Source organism: Montipora foliosa, chromosome 8 (genome assembly GCF_036669935.1).
Source record: "Montipora foliosa isolate CH-2021 chromosome 8, ASM3666993v2, whole genome shotgun sequence".
In the NCBI taxonomy this organism is placed as follows: domain Eukaryota; kingdom Metazoa; phylum Cnidaria; class Anthozoa; order Scleractinia; family Acroporidae; genus Montipora; species Montipora foliosa.
The window spans coordinates 5,317,412-5,331,221 of record NC_090876.1 but is presented as its reverse complement, the minus strand read 5'-3'; the positions used below and the strand labels follow the sequence as shown (position 1 = coordinate 5,331,221).

At 40.8% G+C, this 13,810-nt stretch overlaps 2 protein-coding genes across 2 annotated transcripts in view; one reads left to right on the top strand and one right to left on the bottom strand.

Moving 5' to 3' along the window:
- Nucleotides 1–7,453, top strand: part of LOC138012452 (nuclear receptor-binding protein-like) — a 22,841-nt gene extending 15,388 nt beyond the window's left edge. The window contains exons 13-20 of the mRNA XM_068859223.1: nt 122–172; nt 556–615; nt 1,448–1,520; nt 2,142–2,210; nt 2,809–2,872; nt 3,180–3,235; nt 4,460–4,526; nt 5,738–7,453. Coding sequence (XP_068715324.1) covers nt 122–172; nt 556–615; nt 1,448–1,520; nt 2,142–2,210; nt 2,809–2,872; nt 3,180–3,235; nt 4,460–4,526; nt 5,738–5,739 — 442 coding nt within the window. The 3' untranslated portion in view covers nt 5,740–7,453. The remainder of the gene's footprint in view (nt 1–121; nt 173–555; nt 616–1,447; nt 1,521–2,141; nt 2,211–2,808; nt 2,873–3,179; nt 3,236–4,459; nt 4,527–5,737) is intronic.
- Nucleotides 7,454–7,588: 135 nt separating this feature from the next.
- LOC138012454 (uncharacterized) lies at nt 7,589–10,260 on the bottom strand. The gene is made up of 2 exons (XM_068859229.1): nt 10,072–10,260; nt 7,589–9,123 (listed from the first exon to the last, which is right to left on the bottom strand). The coding sequence occupies exons 1-2, from the start codon at nt 10,154–10,156 to the stop codon at nt 8,585–8,587; spliced, it is 624 nt and encodes a 207-aa protein (XP_068715330.1). The 5' UTR covers nt 10,157–10,260; the 3' UTR covers nt 7,589–8,584.
- Between the last annotated feature and the right edge of the window lie 3,550 nt (nt 10,261–13,810).

Below are 13,810 nucleotides of genomic sequence, written 5' to 3'. Positions count from 1 at the left end.
CGCGAAAGACTCACGATGTTGCAAAGTTTATTAGCAACGGTTTCATTGACTTCGCGTCGACTGTGTCGTTTATTTATATTTGGACCTAACTTCTTGGCTCTTCCTTTCAAATTTCTTTCAGACGAGGCAAATCTCCAGCTCTGGAACTGGAAAAGTATTTGGAAGAAGTTCGGTGAGATTCTGAAGATGTGACATACGTTGTAGCATTCCTGCATTCAGTGTTGGTTTAGTCAGACAAGGTTTGATTTTGCCTGTTACCTCCTCCCCTTGGGGTGCTTCCTGGGGGATACGGTGGGAGCATGGTAGCAGGCATATTAAACCATTTACAGATGATTGATTTTTGTGACGAATTTAAGTGCACAAAATTTAATCTGTGTATTTCTGAAGAAACTGTTTTACATTTGTTACAATTCCAATCGAGCAGAGGTCTCTTTGCCTTCTATATAAAGTGATTTGTTTTTCCCATTTGACCGGGCAAATCGAAGGTGAGTCTGTTAGCAGTTTAACTTGACTCAGTCATCACTAAAATTGAGAACGTTTCTTTTGGGTTTTTAGAAATGGTCTTTTTCCTCTCACGGGAATGCAAAAAAGGAAAGAGTTACGACCGAGACAAAGGTTTGTTTTGCCCTTTTTTTCTCAAAAAGCGGTTGGCTGTTACTTTTATGTTAACGTGATGATCGCTCGCTCCTATTCTCTCTGAATGACTTTGCTTTCAAACGATAGAAATCATTTTAACACTCAAATCGACCAGCACCGATAAAACAGACGGATATATTATGGACGCAAACATAACAAAAGTAATTGAAAGCGGCCATCACAAGACAAACTTAAGTTTGCAAACTCGTGTTGGCAAACTCAAGTTGGTGTGTGTGGAAGATACAACATTGAACAACAGTTGTCAAACATGTTGGCAAACTATTGGCGAGAATAGAGACAAGTTCCATTTGTCGCCGACAGTTTGCCAACATGTTTGCCGACTGTTTTTGTGTCGTTCACAAACACCAACTTGAGGTTTGCCAAACTTGAGTTTGCAGTTTGCCGTGTGAAGGCTAGGCGAAGTTGACCATCCCGCGGTTTTGCTGTATCCTCCGTAAGGAAACAGACAAAAGAAACAAAGTATGAAACCAACAAGCTTTTAAGTAAATGAATTACTTGAGTCGTACAATACAATATTTGGGTTCTGAAAGTGCAGGATAATGAAGATCAGCTTTTTTCTAACTTGTAAGAATCAGAAGGCTTCTGAAGAAATATATTAAATCTGTATAGAAAGAGTAGAAGATAACATGTAACAACTTCAAATATACAGGTGCAGCTAATTTAAGTATTTATCAGACAGATGACGTTTGGTATTTTTGTATAAAGCTTTTGTATTGCAGTCTGGTAGCCTGACTATAAAGACGTGAAGCATAGCCTTCTTTCTTATTGGTGTACTGATTTTGTTTGACAGGCCCACATCCCCTGAAGGAGTGGAGTCGGAACTTAGTGAGAATGTTGATCGGTATGATGAAGAAAACAGGCGGGTAAGCAGATTGTATTAGTACAATTTTAGGGGCGCAGTTGTTACGAAAATGTAGTAACCCAAGAAAGTTTGCATGGTTTTGGTTTGTACCACCGTCCGTCCGTATACGTTCAACTTTTCATGCTGCTGAAACCCGCGCTTTTTTTTTGGCGGGAAGTTGCATGGGCCTGGATCTTGCAACCGGCGTCTTTTGGCGGGAAGTTGAATGGCCAGCGTACTGCATTTGACACTACTGCGTTTTATTAAAACAAGCAAAAATTTTGAAGACAAACAAACAAACAAACTGAACAAGATAAGTGTTTTTGTTTAACGTGCCGTAAAACGGGGAAAGAAGAGAAAGAGAAAGAGAGACGAGGAGGGAAGAAAGAGCAATCACGAGCTCGAGAAGACAGGCTGAATTTGATTGGTGACGACAAACGGCGAAAAGAGCAAGAAAGAGCACGGCCCAAATATACTAATTCGTTGTAATGTTCGAGTGGCAAGTACATGCATGCAGTATCTCATAAGTGAGCTTAATTTGCGCTCAATTTAGATGGGTGTTTTTTATTTGTTTGAAAGAGTTTACAACGTTTACCTTTGACTTTAGTCTTTGTTTTTCATGTGTTCATTGTATTTTGTTAAGGCGACTATTAACAAGTGTCAAATCAAGCTGAAACCACAGGATACTGGCGATGGGAAACAACAAGACCAGGTAGTAATATATAGAAAATAAGTAAGTAACTAGATAAGTAAAATATTTCGAGGAAAGGTGTATTTGAAGCATCGTATTCCCTGGATAGCGACTAATCCATAGGACAAAGGGCTCCCCGCAATACGATACTGGAAAAAGCTTCCTGAAACGGTGGTCTGGGCGTCTGCTGTAAGATTCAGTTGTGGATGACTACGCCACTGACATTGTTACGTTTCATTTAGCCTGTTACGTTTCATTTAGTGCATGGCAATGCATTTTAAAAACACTGCACTAAACTTACAAAAATCGTCACCAGATCCGTCTGAGGTGGGCGTCTACCGTGAAGAAAAGGAGGTTTAAGTTAAACTCGCCACTAACCAGTTCGCCACCATAACGTTGTGCATACTTTCATGCAGTCCAACACTTCATCCATACTGTCCCCCTCTCAAAGAACTGACCAAGAATCTTTGGTGGCGAGTTGCCTTCTGGCGAAAATTCCTTTGGCGATATGACTAGTATCCTGTTGTAGGTATCTGACTTTTGAATAACTGGGCCCTGATTTAAACCCCTGCGTGAATATAGATTCACTGTTCTTTTTTTCTGTGTGTGTGTTTCATAGCTGGAATTACTTCTCAAGTTGGATGATAAGATGAACAGACATTTGGTGTGTGACTTGAGACCAGGTAAAACCACAGTTATATAAGTGATACAGTACATGTTGGTTCACTTTAGTGCTGCTTCTAACGAGCCATGCGAATTTGGTAGCACAGGGTTTTTGTTTGAACAAAGTGAATAGGCGTTTTGATTTAACAAAAGAATGAAATAGTGCTCTACTGTCGTTTGACGTTCTTCGAGTTACAATCATGCATCGTTAAAACATTTTTATACGGAGCACACCCATAAGAGCTTTTGGAGCGAAGAAGAGTATCAAGAGTGTCATCCTGTGTTTCAACCGGCGTGGATCAATGAGTGTTTCTTGATGTTTTGCAGGCGACAAGGGAAGCGATATGGCTGATGATTTAATAAGATGTGGACTTATAAACAGGGTAAGTAAATAACAAACCCCTTGTATACAAACAGTGATACTAAAAGATTGAAGCTCGAGGGGCCCTGAATGGAAAGTGTCCATTCAAATGAACACAGCAGCGTCAAAAAGAAACTACAGTCCAACAAAAAGACCTTAAACCACATTAAATAATGATGACAAAGAAATTTGTTTGATTGTTTTTCAAAGAAAGTGTATTCGAAATAATTAAATTTCTGAATCGCTTGTTTTTGCTATCCCGGTCAGCACTATCTTAGATAACTGCGACGTAGGTTGTGGCTAAAGTGATACTTGATGAAAAATAAATAACAACCAATTTTAAAGGGGCCAAACAAAGAGACGAAAACCGGTCGTTCCATGCGCTCTGAGTACATCGTTTGTTGTGTTAAGTACTAATCTGCACTATTTAAGCCCAAGCACACGTTTGCAAATAGTTAGTTCTTAATGACCGTTGGGGGTGACATTTTATGTAAACGCAGCATTTTCGCCTCGTCAGTCTAACGCTGTGTATTCGTAATAAGGTGTCCCACCTGACTGTGGCGGATCATACAGTCACAGTCAGCTGTCCAATGTTATGGGAAAGATATTGTTGACGTCACCTATTGTCATTAATGTGCCAACCAGAGCCTCATTGGCTGTCGAAACAAAAGGTCTTTTGTTCCTGTGGTTGAGAAATTTAAATAACTAAAGCGATGTTTGGTAAACAGATATCTTCCCTATAGTACAATAGCTTTTTGTGTCAGAACAACAGAGCAACTGTAACACGTGACCGTTACATATCCAAGATGGCGGCCTCCGCCGGAAAATTGAAAGTCAAAATAAGCGATTCTGAAATAACACAAGCACTTTTTGAGATTGAGCCCTGAGATAAGCGAAAGGTTTTTAATGCTTTAATGCTTTTTATTCTGAACTTCAAATATGTTGCGATCACTCCTTCAATTTGTATTAGTTACAGAACGATCGTGCACTTGTCCAGCTCCTGGATGGTTTTATATCTCAGTGATAGTATTGTGTGCGGCGCAGATCGCACGGTCGAGGGTTTGAGTCCCAGTTCACGGCTGGAATTTTTTTCAGGCTTCCTTTGCAACCGATAAAGTTTCTCTTTCAACTTTCGGCGATGATCATTCCCTTCGGCGAAGAGTCGTCGCAATTCGCAGTACAAAATACGTGAATTTCAGATATGTCATAATCTTGATTACTGTTGTAATGTTTGCCTTTTCGACAGGCTGATCGTGACGTGATTGCGTCTGTAATGCAGGAACAGTTAAATATCTACTTGACCATGAAGGCTTGTGAGTATTGTTTTATATTTTGTCCTCAAAAAAGACTTAATCAGTTTTATTTTCGTTGCATTTTAAAAACGTAACTCTAGTCGAGGAAAAAATGGCCAAAATTTCGGCAAATATGCCTTCAGAGGTCAAAATTTTCCAGCCAAGCAAAGCGCACAGTGGGGTTTGGTTTTATAGTCATCAGCGACTCTGTCGCAATCATTCTCATCTTCGGCATCTGTCGTCATCGTCGTCGTCGCAAATCGTCCTCGTCAACCTGTCGCGTTCAGTGCAGTCGTAGCTGTCGTCTCCATTTTAAAACAGTGGATTTTAAATGCGCTTCTCAGCGAACTTTTGCTTGACTCAGTGCGAGAGATATAACGATTCTTGTTCCGTTCGATTCAATTCGATGCCGTAGTCCTTGCTTTCGAATGTTTCGATTTGAATATCGAAACTTATCGAAACACTTTTAACTTCTTGTAAAAAGAGAAGATTGTGGAATTCAGCATTCTCAGACTCCTTAAACGGGGCAAAAAAAAAAAAATTCCTTGACAGGAGCGTTATGTAAAGGACTGTCACTTTCCTGAGCAAATTAAGGCTAGAAGATGGAGGACACTCCAATCTCCTTCCCAGAGTCATCGTTCCCTCGACCAGCGGTCGGGAATGAGATATCCTGGTCAAATCCAAAAAGGTCATTGATTAGCTGGTGAAAAACTGTTTCATTTCATTTGGAATGAAAGTAGTCAAATACGTATGGCAACATTTGGTAAATTAGCGACTTCCCGAAACCAGTCAGAAGGATACAGATTGTATCCTTCGAATTGCACACTAAATTCTTTAAAGCCTGGTACTGAGCTTCCTTTAGGGGAAGTTGAGATTTCCCTAACCTTTGGAGAGGGCAGTCAATTGAGTTGTAAAAGTGCTCTACTTTAGAGGAAAAAGCCATATTTCTAAACGTTTGAATTTTTGCGCATGGGCAGAAGACCCTTTCACGCACGCGGAGAGTTTTCTGGTTCTATTGTCCTTCTCTCCTTGTCTTCCACTGGACAAGGGTAATGGAGGCTCTGGGGACGAGATTGCGGACACTCAGACTATTGTCTTTCTCCCTGTTCCCTCTTTTCTTCCAGTTCTATGCTTCTATGGTTAAAGCTGTTCTTTACTTTCTCTCTTCCTCTCGTTATTAATTGATATGAACAAAGCAGCCAACTTTCTTTGGTGATTTCCTTTCTCCACAGAGTCTTGACAGCGTTGTCGCACTGGCCTGGTCAAGATCCCAGCGTCCTTTGTTTGACATGGTAGTGAACATGCCCAAATTGAATTAGGGCAATATGACGCGTTGCATTTCAGTTTTTGCTGTTATTCCCCTGGGGCCGGTTGCTCAAAGCCTGGTTAGGGCTAACCGTTGGTAAAGAGGTATCAAAACCTATAGGTTTCCATGGCATTTAACGCTGGTTAGCGCTAACCGTGCTTCGAGCAACCCGGGCCTGATTAACAATTAAGCTCATTCTTTGGAGCTTAGGAGAAGATATTTATTGTAATATATGGTATACTAAGGTTGTTATAAAAGAGTTTAACGAAGTTATGTTAGAAGTTGGATATTTGGGAGATGTCTTGCCTTCAAAAAGAACTTTAAGAAATTAGGAAAGAATTTGAACGTTTTACAGACGTCTCCGTAAAAGGCAGCCGTGAATGTGATGCAATTTACGTTGCCTTATAATTAGTGCGGTATCTGCGCTGGATCTATGTCCCAGTGACTTAATAGTTCTTCGGGTTTCTCAGTGACTGTTGATGAAAGTGACACCCGTACTGAAATGAAAAGGTTGGAAAGTGGTTATAGTGACAAAAGAAAAGGAAAGGGCCCCTTCTTGGATGCAATTAGGAATCAATTATTCTTCAGTGGCCATTTACCGAAGGATCCTGTTGATGCGTTAACCCTGAGCCAACTTTGGCATCCCCACAGCCCTTCTTTTCGTGCGAAAAGACATTTAAAGTATGATGAGCAAGGGATAGCAAGCTCGTTTAGACGGTATAAAGAGTATCATGTATTGAAAGCTCGCGTTCCCTAAGCTACGAGGTTCTGTATTAGATTACTGAAGCAAAATAAATTCTTGTAGTGTAATCCCATGACAATCCTTGGAGACTTCAAGAAGGCGAAAGCAATGCTTTCGCCGTTGATGTCAAATTGGCCGTGACCGCGCACAATCATTTGTGGTCGGCGTTACGAACGGATTTTTTCAATATTTTCTCAAAAATTTTAGAACCTACAGCGTGTTTTGTGCATGGTCAAGGCTGGAACATCAACCAAAAACATTTAAAGAAAACTTCCCGAGCTTTATAAACTTCTCCGTATTAACTATGAGTTTATTCTATAGTTTGTATAGTTTATTCTATATACTCCGTTTATTCTACATGCAACCGGGGGTAGAATGAACAGTGTTACTAGATTCCTTTCATTCCAGAAATTAATGTCTTAAAAGAATTCTGTGTCAGTATTCCTATTTAGGAGTAGTACGAAAAACGTTTTTCGTCGGTTGTTTTTGTGGCCATTTGCCACGTTATCGAAACTCCTCATTTATTGGGTAAGGTCGTACCTCTTGTTGAACACTATATTTCATTGGATGTATAGTGTCGTATTTCCCATTGTTTTTTTATGATAAATCCATTGTTATCTTTGTTCGTTCTATTGTTCTTTTGGCCAATCCTGAAGCCCGTTCAATGAGGTACGACACGATCTTATTTATTCTGGGTCAGATGATTAGCCATAAATTGTGCTGTAATGTAACATATTTTGGCAAGAATAGTTGATTGCAACTAAGGTGCTCTTCGTTTTCGGGAAAAATACCTAAGTGCTTCCCTTATGAAGGGAGACGTTATCTTTACTGGTACAACAGTTACGATTTAGAATTAATTGTAAAACGGCTTTCAATTGAATGCCATATACAAAATATCAATGTGCGTATTTCTTTGTCCAGTCGCAACACACGCAGGCAGTCGATTGTAGCAATCACAAGGCTAGCCAATACACGCAGCCCGTTCCAAGCGCGGGAAACCGTAACCGACTCCCGACCAGGGGCCCGTTTCTCGAAAGTCCCGAAAATTTTTCGGGCCCGGAAAGCGATTTGTGAATCTGCCAACCGCTTGTTCAGGAAATCCGATCTTTTAAGATATTTTCAAGGTAACAAAAAGCAAACCGAATGTGAAGTTTGACGACTTAAATCCCCTCCGTTCTTGAGATACAGAGGGAATTGTAACGCCCGAAAATGGCCCGTAAAGTTTCGGGACTTTCGAGAAACGGGTTCCAGGTCTCGATTGGATTTGGCAGGGGCTTTTGCCCGAGCTTTTGATCCAATCAGAAAGCGATCCCAACATGAAGAATGTTTTGGTGTCCCTAATTTTTACTTTGGTGATTATAACCATGTAAAAGTTGAGCAAATTGCTCCGTTGCTTTAGTTTCCCGCACTGCGCATTGTAATTGGCAGACATAATCTGGCGCCTCTTTGGGGCAATCGCTGAAACTGTTTCAGTGATTGTTCCGGGAACAAACTGCATTGTGGGAGTTTCTGCCCACTCTCGTATAAAGGCTTCTTCACGGTGCAAAATAGACCATTTCCGAATTCATATTATCTTTCTGTCTAAATGAATCTAAACTCGTCGTTTTTCTAATGAAATCACCTTTCATCCGTATGAAAAGTAGAAGTAATTCACCCTCACAAAAATTCGCATTTGGACTCTAGGATAAAGTAAAATCGGAAATGGCATATTGGCGTGCCACCCAAGGGAAAGTCTGGTTTATGTTGGTTTCTAGTAAATAGCATTTGTTAGAGTTTATAATTCGATTGTAGAAAGATTGCCCTTAAAATGCCATACAGCTCTTCATGACCTGTAATTGAAAAGGCATTTGTCCTATCACGGGTTCCCCTCACTTTTGTTGGTGTTTTTCCTGTTCTATTTGTTAGAAGAAAAGAACGGCCGGGCGAAAGCTTGAAAGCATTGTAGACTCAGTTCAGCTTGTGCGCTACTAGTTCGTGGAACATTCGAGTTGAAAGAAAATCCTCTTAAAACACATCAAACCTAGTTTTTGTTTAAAGCGCTGTGTTCATGGAACTTCCGTTGGCCTTTCCATTGTTCATTTCTCCTTCCTTTTCACTTATCGAGTTTGTTTGATTTCCAAAATCATTGGCGGTAAACCATCCTAGCACACAACCGGCATACACGATTGGATTTTTGTATCCAATAGCCGCAGCTTGACGGGCGGCCTGAATTCTGCGCATGGCTGATAAGTACTGACCGCTGGTTTGAGACCTTTGGCCAGTCTTGCAGTATAATGCGAAGTCCTCGCAGTTACTTCCCACTAAATTGAACTGCCCAAATCCTTCCCTCAATGCTTCGCGTGCGCGCTCGAGGACAGTTTTTGCGTCGTCGCTTTGCCGTGTTGTGCATGTCCCTCGTGGCAGTGCGCTGAATTCATCGTCTCTGGCACCGTATTTGTAAACAAACCATTGTGCTGGGTGGGATCCCAGGAAATCTTGAAAGTCACTCTCTATGACCTCTGAGCTGTCCATTCGGCCAGTTTCAAGGGGAGTTTGGAAGTGAACAACATTTCCGTCATCCGTGTAGATTCCTGTTAACGTATATCATTAGTGTAAGGGTTACTAACCGAGCACTAAGGCCGTGCTGGGGAATATCGGCCCGAGGTCGTGGCAGTACGGAAACGAACCGTTTCCGTGGTAATGGTCCAGCCAATCAGATTGCTCCAGTTAGCCTGAGACTTGCTTGCGATGTAATAAAGATTAGTGAACGGAATATCAGACAGAAGTCTCATTTGAAAATTGTAAGGGAGAGAAAAGTAAGTAACTGGCCCATATCCTTCCTTGAGTGTGATCAAAAACAAATTAAAGGGAAGGAATACCTTATATATAAATGAAAATATCAGTGATAGTCTTGTTCCTGTCTAACACATGTTTAAAATCGGCATACAATGAGTAAATGGGAAGTCTGGTAGTAGTTTCTTATTATTAGTTAGTAAAAGTTAGTTTGTGCAGCAATACGTTTCTAAACGATTCAGGAAAGCCGCGAGGGAGGCCTTTATTTCGCGAGCGATTGAATGTGAATTCGAACATGCCACGCGTGAGAGCTGCCTCGGTTATTACCGTTCGCTCGTGCCTGATATCTCGTGATCATCGCTGGCAACGCTTGAGAACAACTCTGGAGCTTTTTCATGTTATTACCTTAGCTTTCATTTTTCAAGAAAATTCACTGCATTTGTGTACATCTCACCATCATCTTTCTCGGGGTCCTACGACATGTTGCTGCTCGCTCGCGCGAGATATCTGTCGATTCTCTACTCATTGCTTGCCACACTTTCGCACTTCAAAAGCCTCCAGTTTTATTTCCTTGGCTTTTAATTCCTTGCTAAGACCCTTGCTTTCGTGTTTGTCTTACCATGAAGTTTGTCTGTTATTTGAAACTGATATCTTTGGAAAGCAATAGTCTGTCATATTTAATGAAAAGAAAGTAATATATTTGGGAGACATTGGGTTTAATACTGCATCATAAAGAATAACCTTACCGTGATGCGCATAGCTAACTGAGCGAAGAACGTAAATGTGATCTCCCGGGTGCGGCGAAGCAGTTTTTTTTTCGGCTTGTTTCATTACTGAGTAGATTTAAATCCTAAGGTGATTGTTTCTCCATTCTGTTCTTTAATTCTGGCCACCTGTAAATGGAATATTGAGCTCTGGCATCGATCCAACCACGACTCACCCAAACGGTAATTATTTATGAATTCACGGGAGCTAAATCCGCAAAACGAAAACATTTTCTTATCTCTTTTCAGTGATTTGTCTGTGCATTCGATCGAATTCGAAGCGCCTCACTAACAGCTCGGACAAAAAAGAGCTCTTCATACAAATCAATTTGATATTTTTCGATCCAAATGGAGCAACCCTGAGACACGGAATCCGGAATTCGGAATCACAGTACAATACACAGAGTAAACACTATCCTAAACATTTATAAAAGCTAACCTTTGGCCTAATTAGGCCTAAACAAACGTTTTTAGGCCTAATTAGGCCTAAGGTTAGCTTTTATGAATGTTTAGGATAGTGTTTACTGTCTGTGTTGTACTGTGATTCCGGATTCCGGATTTTAGGGTTCCGCCATCAAAATTCGTACAGAAAATCTTGTCGCTACCCAAAGAGTTAAATAACGACTTTGCTAGTTTATTTGTTTTTTTATTTTTTTCAGTTTTTCTTAATTGTATATATCTAACACGTATTCTTTTTTTCAGTTTTCTGCCCCATTAAATTGTAAACGTTAATATTTTAAGATAAGAGTAGAGGTTCTTTTGTAAGTGTTATCTTCCTCTCTCCAGCTATGAGCAATTCAGGAAAGTTTGAAAAAAAATTAGAGCGCGGCGTCGCCAACATCAATATACTGTATCTTGAGGTGATGTTAATACCCGACGGCGGCAAAACGTCGTGACGTTGTTGTTAAAATTTGTTTGGTGTTTTGGTGTTCATGTGCAGCAAAACAACCCAACAAGAGACCTTCTTTTAGATCAATGGGCCAGGGCCATATTCTCACGGTTGAAATGGCTATAGCATGAAATAAAGGCGAAAGTTTCCTGGCTTTTGCCTTTTTTTTCATGCTTGTTCGAGTCCAATCATTGGAGTGGAAAACTTCCCTGATAGTTTGGCCGACATGATGAGAATATCGTTCGGACTGCGTTCTTGAAACCAATTGTTGATATTCTGCCAACCCACCTTTGCTATAACCAACAAGAAAAACGTTGCTGAGCTTTCATCAAACGAAAAATGTTGGCGAAACCGCAGCATCCACTGTAGGATTCACATGTGATGTTGGGTTATAGTCCAAGCCTTAGGTTAGGCTTTTGGACACAGTCTATTTTTGCGATAAAAATAGGCGCAACCCTCAAGCCAGTAGTTAACATCCCAGTCTTCAAATGTTAAGCTTTCATTTCTTTGCTGTTTTTGTGTTTTATAGTGTATTGCTGTAATTCAGCTGATTAATTTCGAATTTCCGCTATTCTCCTCAGTCTAGCTGAGCCGGAAATCTCCGTTATAAAATGTGTTTGAACTCTGTCTTGATCGCATCCAATACCCAAAGAATGATACTGCGGATAGAGAACACCTATCAACTTTTTTGCTACAGCCCATGCTGAGAGAAATCGTTCCCGACGCGACTTATGTTCAAGTTCGCCAAGCCTTGGCAAACGATTAATTCATTCGCTAACCTAGTTGAAACGATACTCCGTCATATTTCCGCTTTAATACTTAAATCGAAACAGGAGGACTCTGATCTGTCGATGCTGTTTTCTTCGGTGGCTTGTACACAAAAAACGCCGGTTGATTGTAAACTCTGGAGCTTTGCTCGTCCACCTCTCTTCCAGGCTCTGGCGGCTGACCCTCTTCGTTTTTACTGGGTTTGAATGAGCCCGTGTACCGATGGTTCCAGCGGTAGAGTAGAAATATTGAGATGAGGACCACTGCTACTGCTGCGAGTACTATCATTATAATGACCCAAGCAGACACGCCTTTTGGCCTTGGTGTCGGGGAATCTCTCTGTTTCGCGGCAACTTGGGTGCCTGCTTCGGGCGGGTTGCCTTTCGGAGTTGTCAGTGTTGAAGGGGGCTGCGAGACCATTGTTGTACCTTCAAAATTTGTACCTAAAAAAAAAAAAGAGATACAAGGATGAGTTGAGAAAGGACGGCCTTCGGGTAAGCTCGCACACAGGCACATTCGTTAGTTATAGAGGTTCTTCAGCGGAGCCAATCCCTTGGCATTTATTTTCCACATTGGCTCAACGTGTGTTAAGGACGTTCGCGCCAAAATCTTCCAACGGTGAGATTTTCTTCATTTCTCGCCTAGAGTTAGGTCATAAAGTACTTACTCCAAAAATGAAAAAAAAAATGGGGGTCACCAACTTTGTTTCGGAGAAAATGGCAGTGGAAAAATGCCTTAATTTCGAGAAATCGGTCATAATAGCGAGATGTAGGCTCATCTGCTCATCCATCGAAAATCATAAAAATAAACTGTTGGAGTGAAAGTTTCCGTGCATAGGTTTTTAGGAGTGAGATTTTTAGATAATTGTATGCCGCTAGGGATGTGGTAAACAGTAGAGTTCATCCTCGACGAGCGTTTTCGTAAGCTCTATCCGTTGCAACCACTACCAGAATTCGATGGCACGAGGAAAGAAAATGTTAAAAAAAGATAACTTGTTACGGTGAGAATTTTTTCATTTCATCATATTTTGTAGATAGTAAGTAAAGTAAGTGATTCATGATTTAAAAAATAGGGGTCACCGATGATCTGAACGAGTAAAATCGATGTGATTTTGCAAAGCTCTTGGAAAAGTTCGTTTGTCACGCTTTTGCGTGACCCGTCGGGCAAGGACTGGAACCCAAGAGAGGATCGATCGTTGAAGAGATGAAAGGTTTTTACCGAAAAAAAAACCTTTCTCGAGCATAGCAACGAAGTTTTAAGCAGGGGTCATCTTCATTTGGTTGGTGTTTTGTATAATATCTCTCCATTGCCGTCATGCTCATCCTCTGGAGTGTGTTTTTTGTGAAATTCAATCGCTGATTGTTTCCACGCAGGTCCGCACTATTCAAGCAGACGAGGACAAAAATGCTGCTCAATTTTCTCGAAAGTAAAGGAAAAGAAACTGACAAAACAAAACTGTTTTGGACAAAACAAAACTGTTGAGACAAAACTGTTGAGACAGTGACACAATTTCACCTTCATTTTGACACACCCCTTCTTACTCCCCCCTTCCCACTCTCCCTCCCCCTCAGTCAATGTTGCTGAGTATTGCCATATGTTCTACAGTATATTTCCGACCAAGATAAGGCAACATTGAGTTTGGGGGGAGGGGAAAGGGTGGCTCTTAAGCTGAACGGTTGGATAAGTGGTTGGAGTACCAAAAAGGACACTTTGTCTCAACAGGTTTTGTCCGAGATTGTCTGTAACACGTTATGTTTCTAAAGCCGAAAAATGAGTAATTATTTGAAAAGATACATTTTTTGACAGGTTGCTAAGACATGTTTTAAGCATTGGAATTGTTGTCTTGAGCAAAATCTTATAGAGAGCTGCGGATTTTAATGTATCTTTTTGAAATGACTTCCGGTAGTCGCCGATTATTATATTTCTTGGCGCGATCTTTTATTACTTCTTGAGGGGCATGTTGTTCCTTTACCCGCACCAAAAACAAAGTTTGAACAAGACATTTCTATCGATATAGAGACAGACCAACATCTTTCACTCTAAAGGCCCCATAATGTTTGTTAA

Bases quoted from the DNA above. Each gene is read 5' to 3' on its own strand.
- LOC138012454 (XM_068859229.1), bottom strand. From the start codon at position 10,156: ATGAAACAAGCCGAAAAAAAAACTGCTTCGCCGCACCCGGGAGATCAC. The intron at 9,124-10,071 runs GTAAGGTTATTC...ATACGTTAACAG, and splicing joins AGTTAGCTATGCGCATCACG to GAATCTACACGGATGACGGA.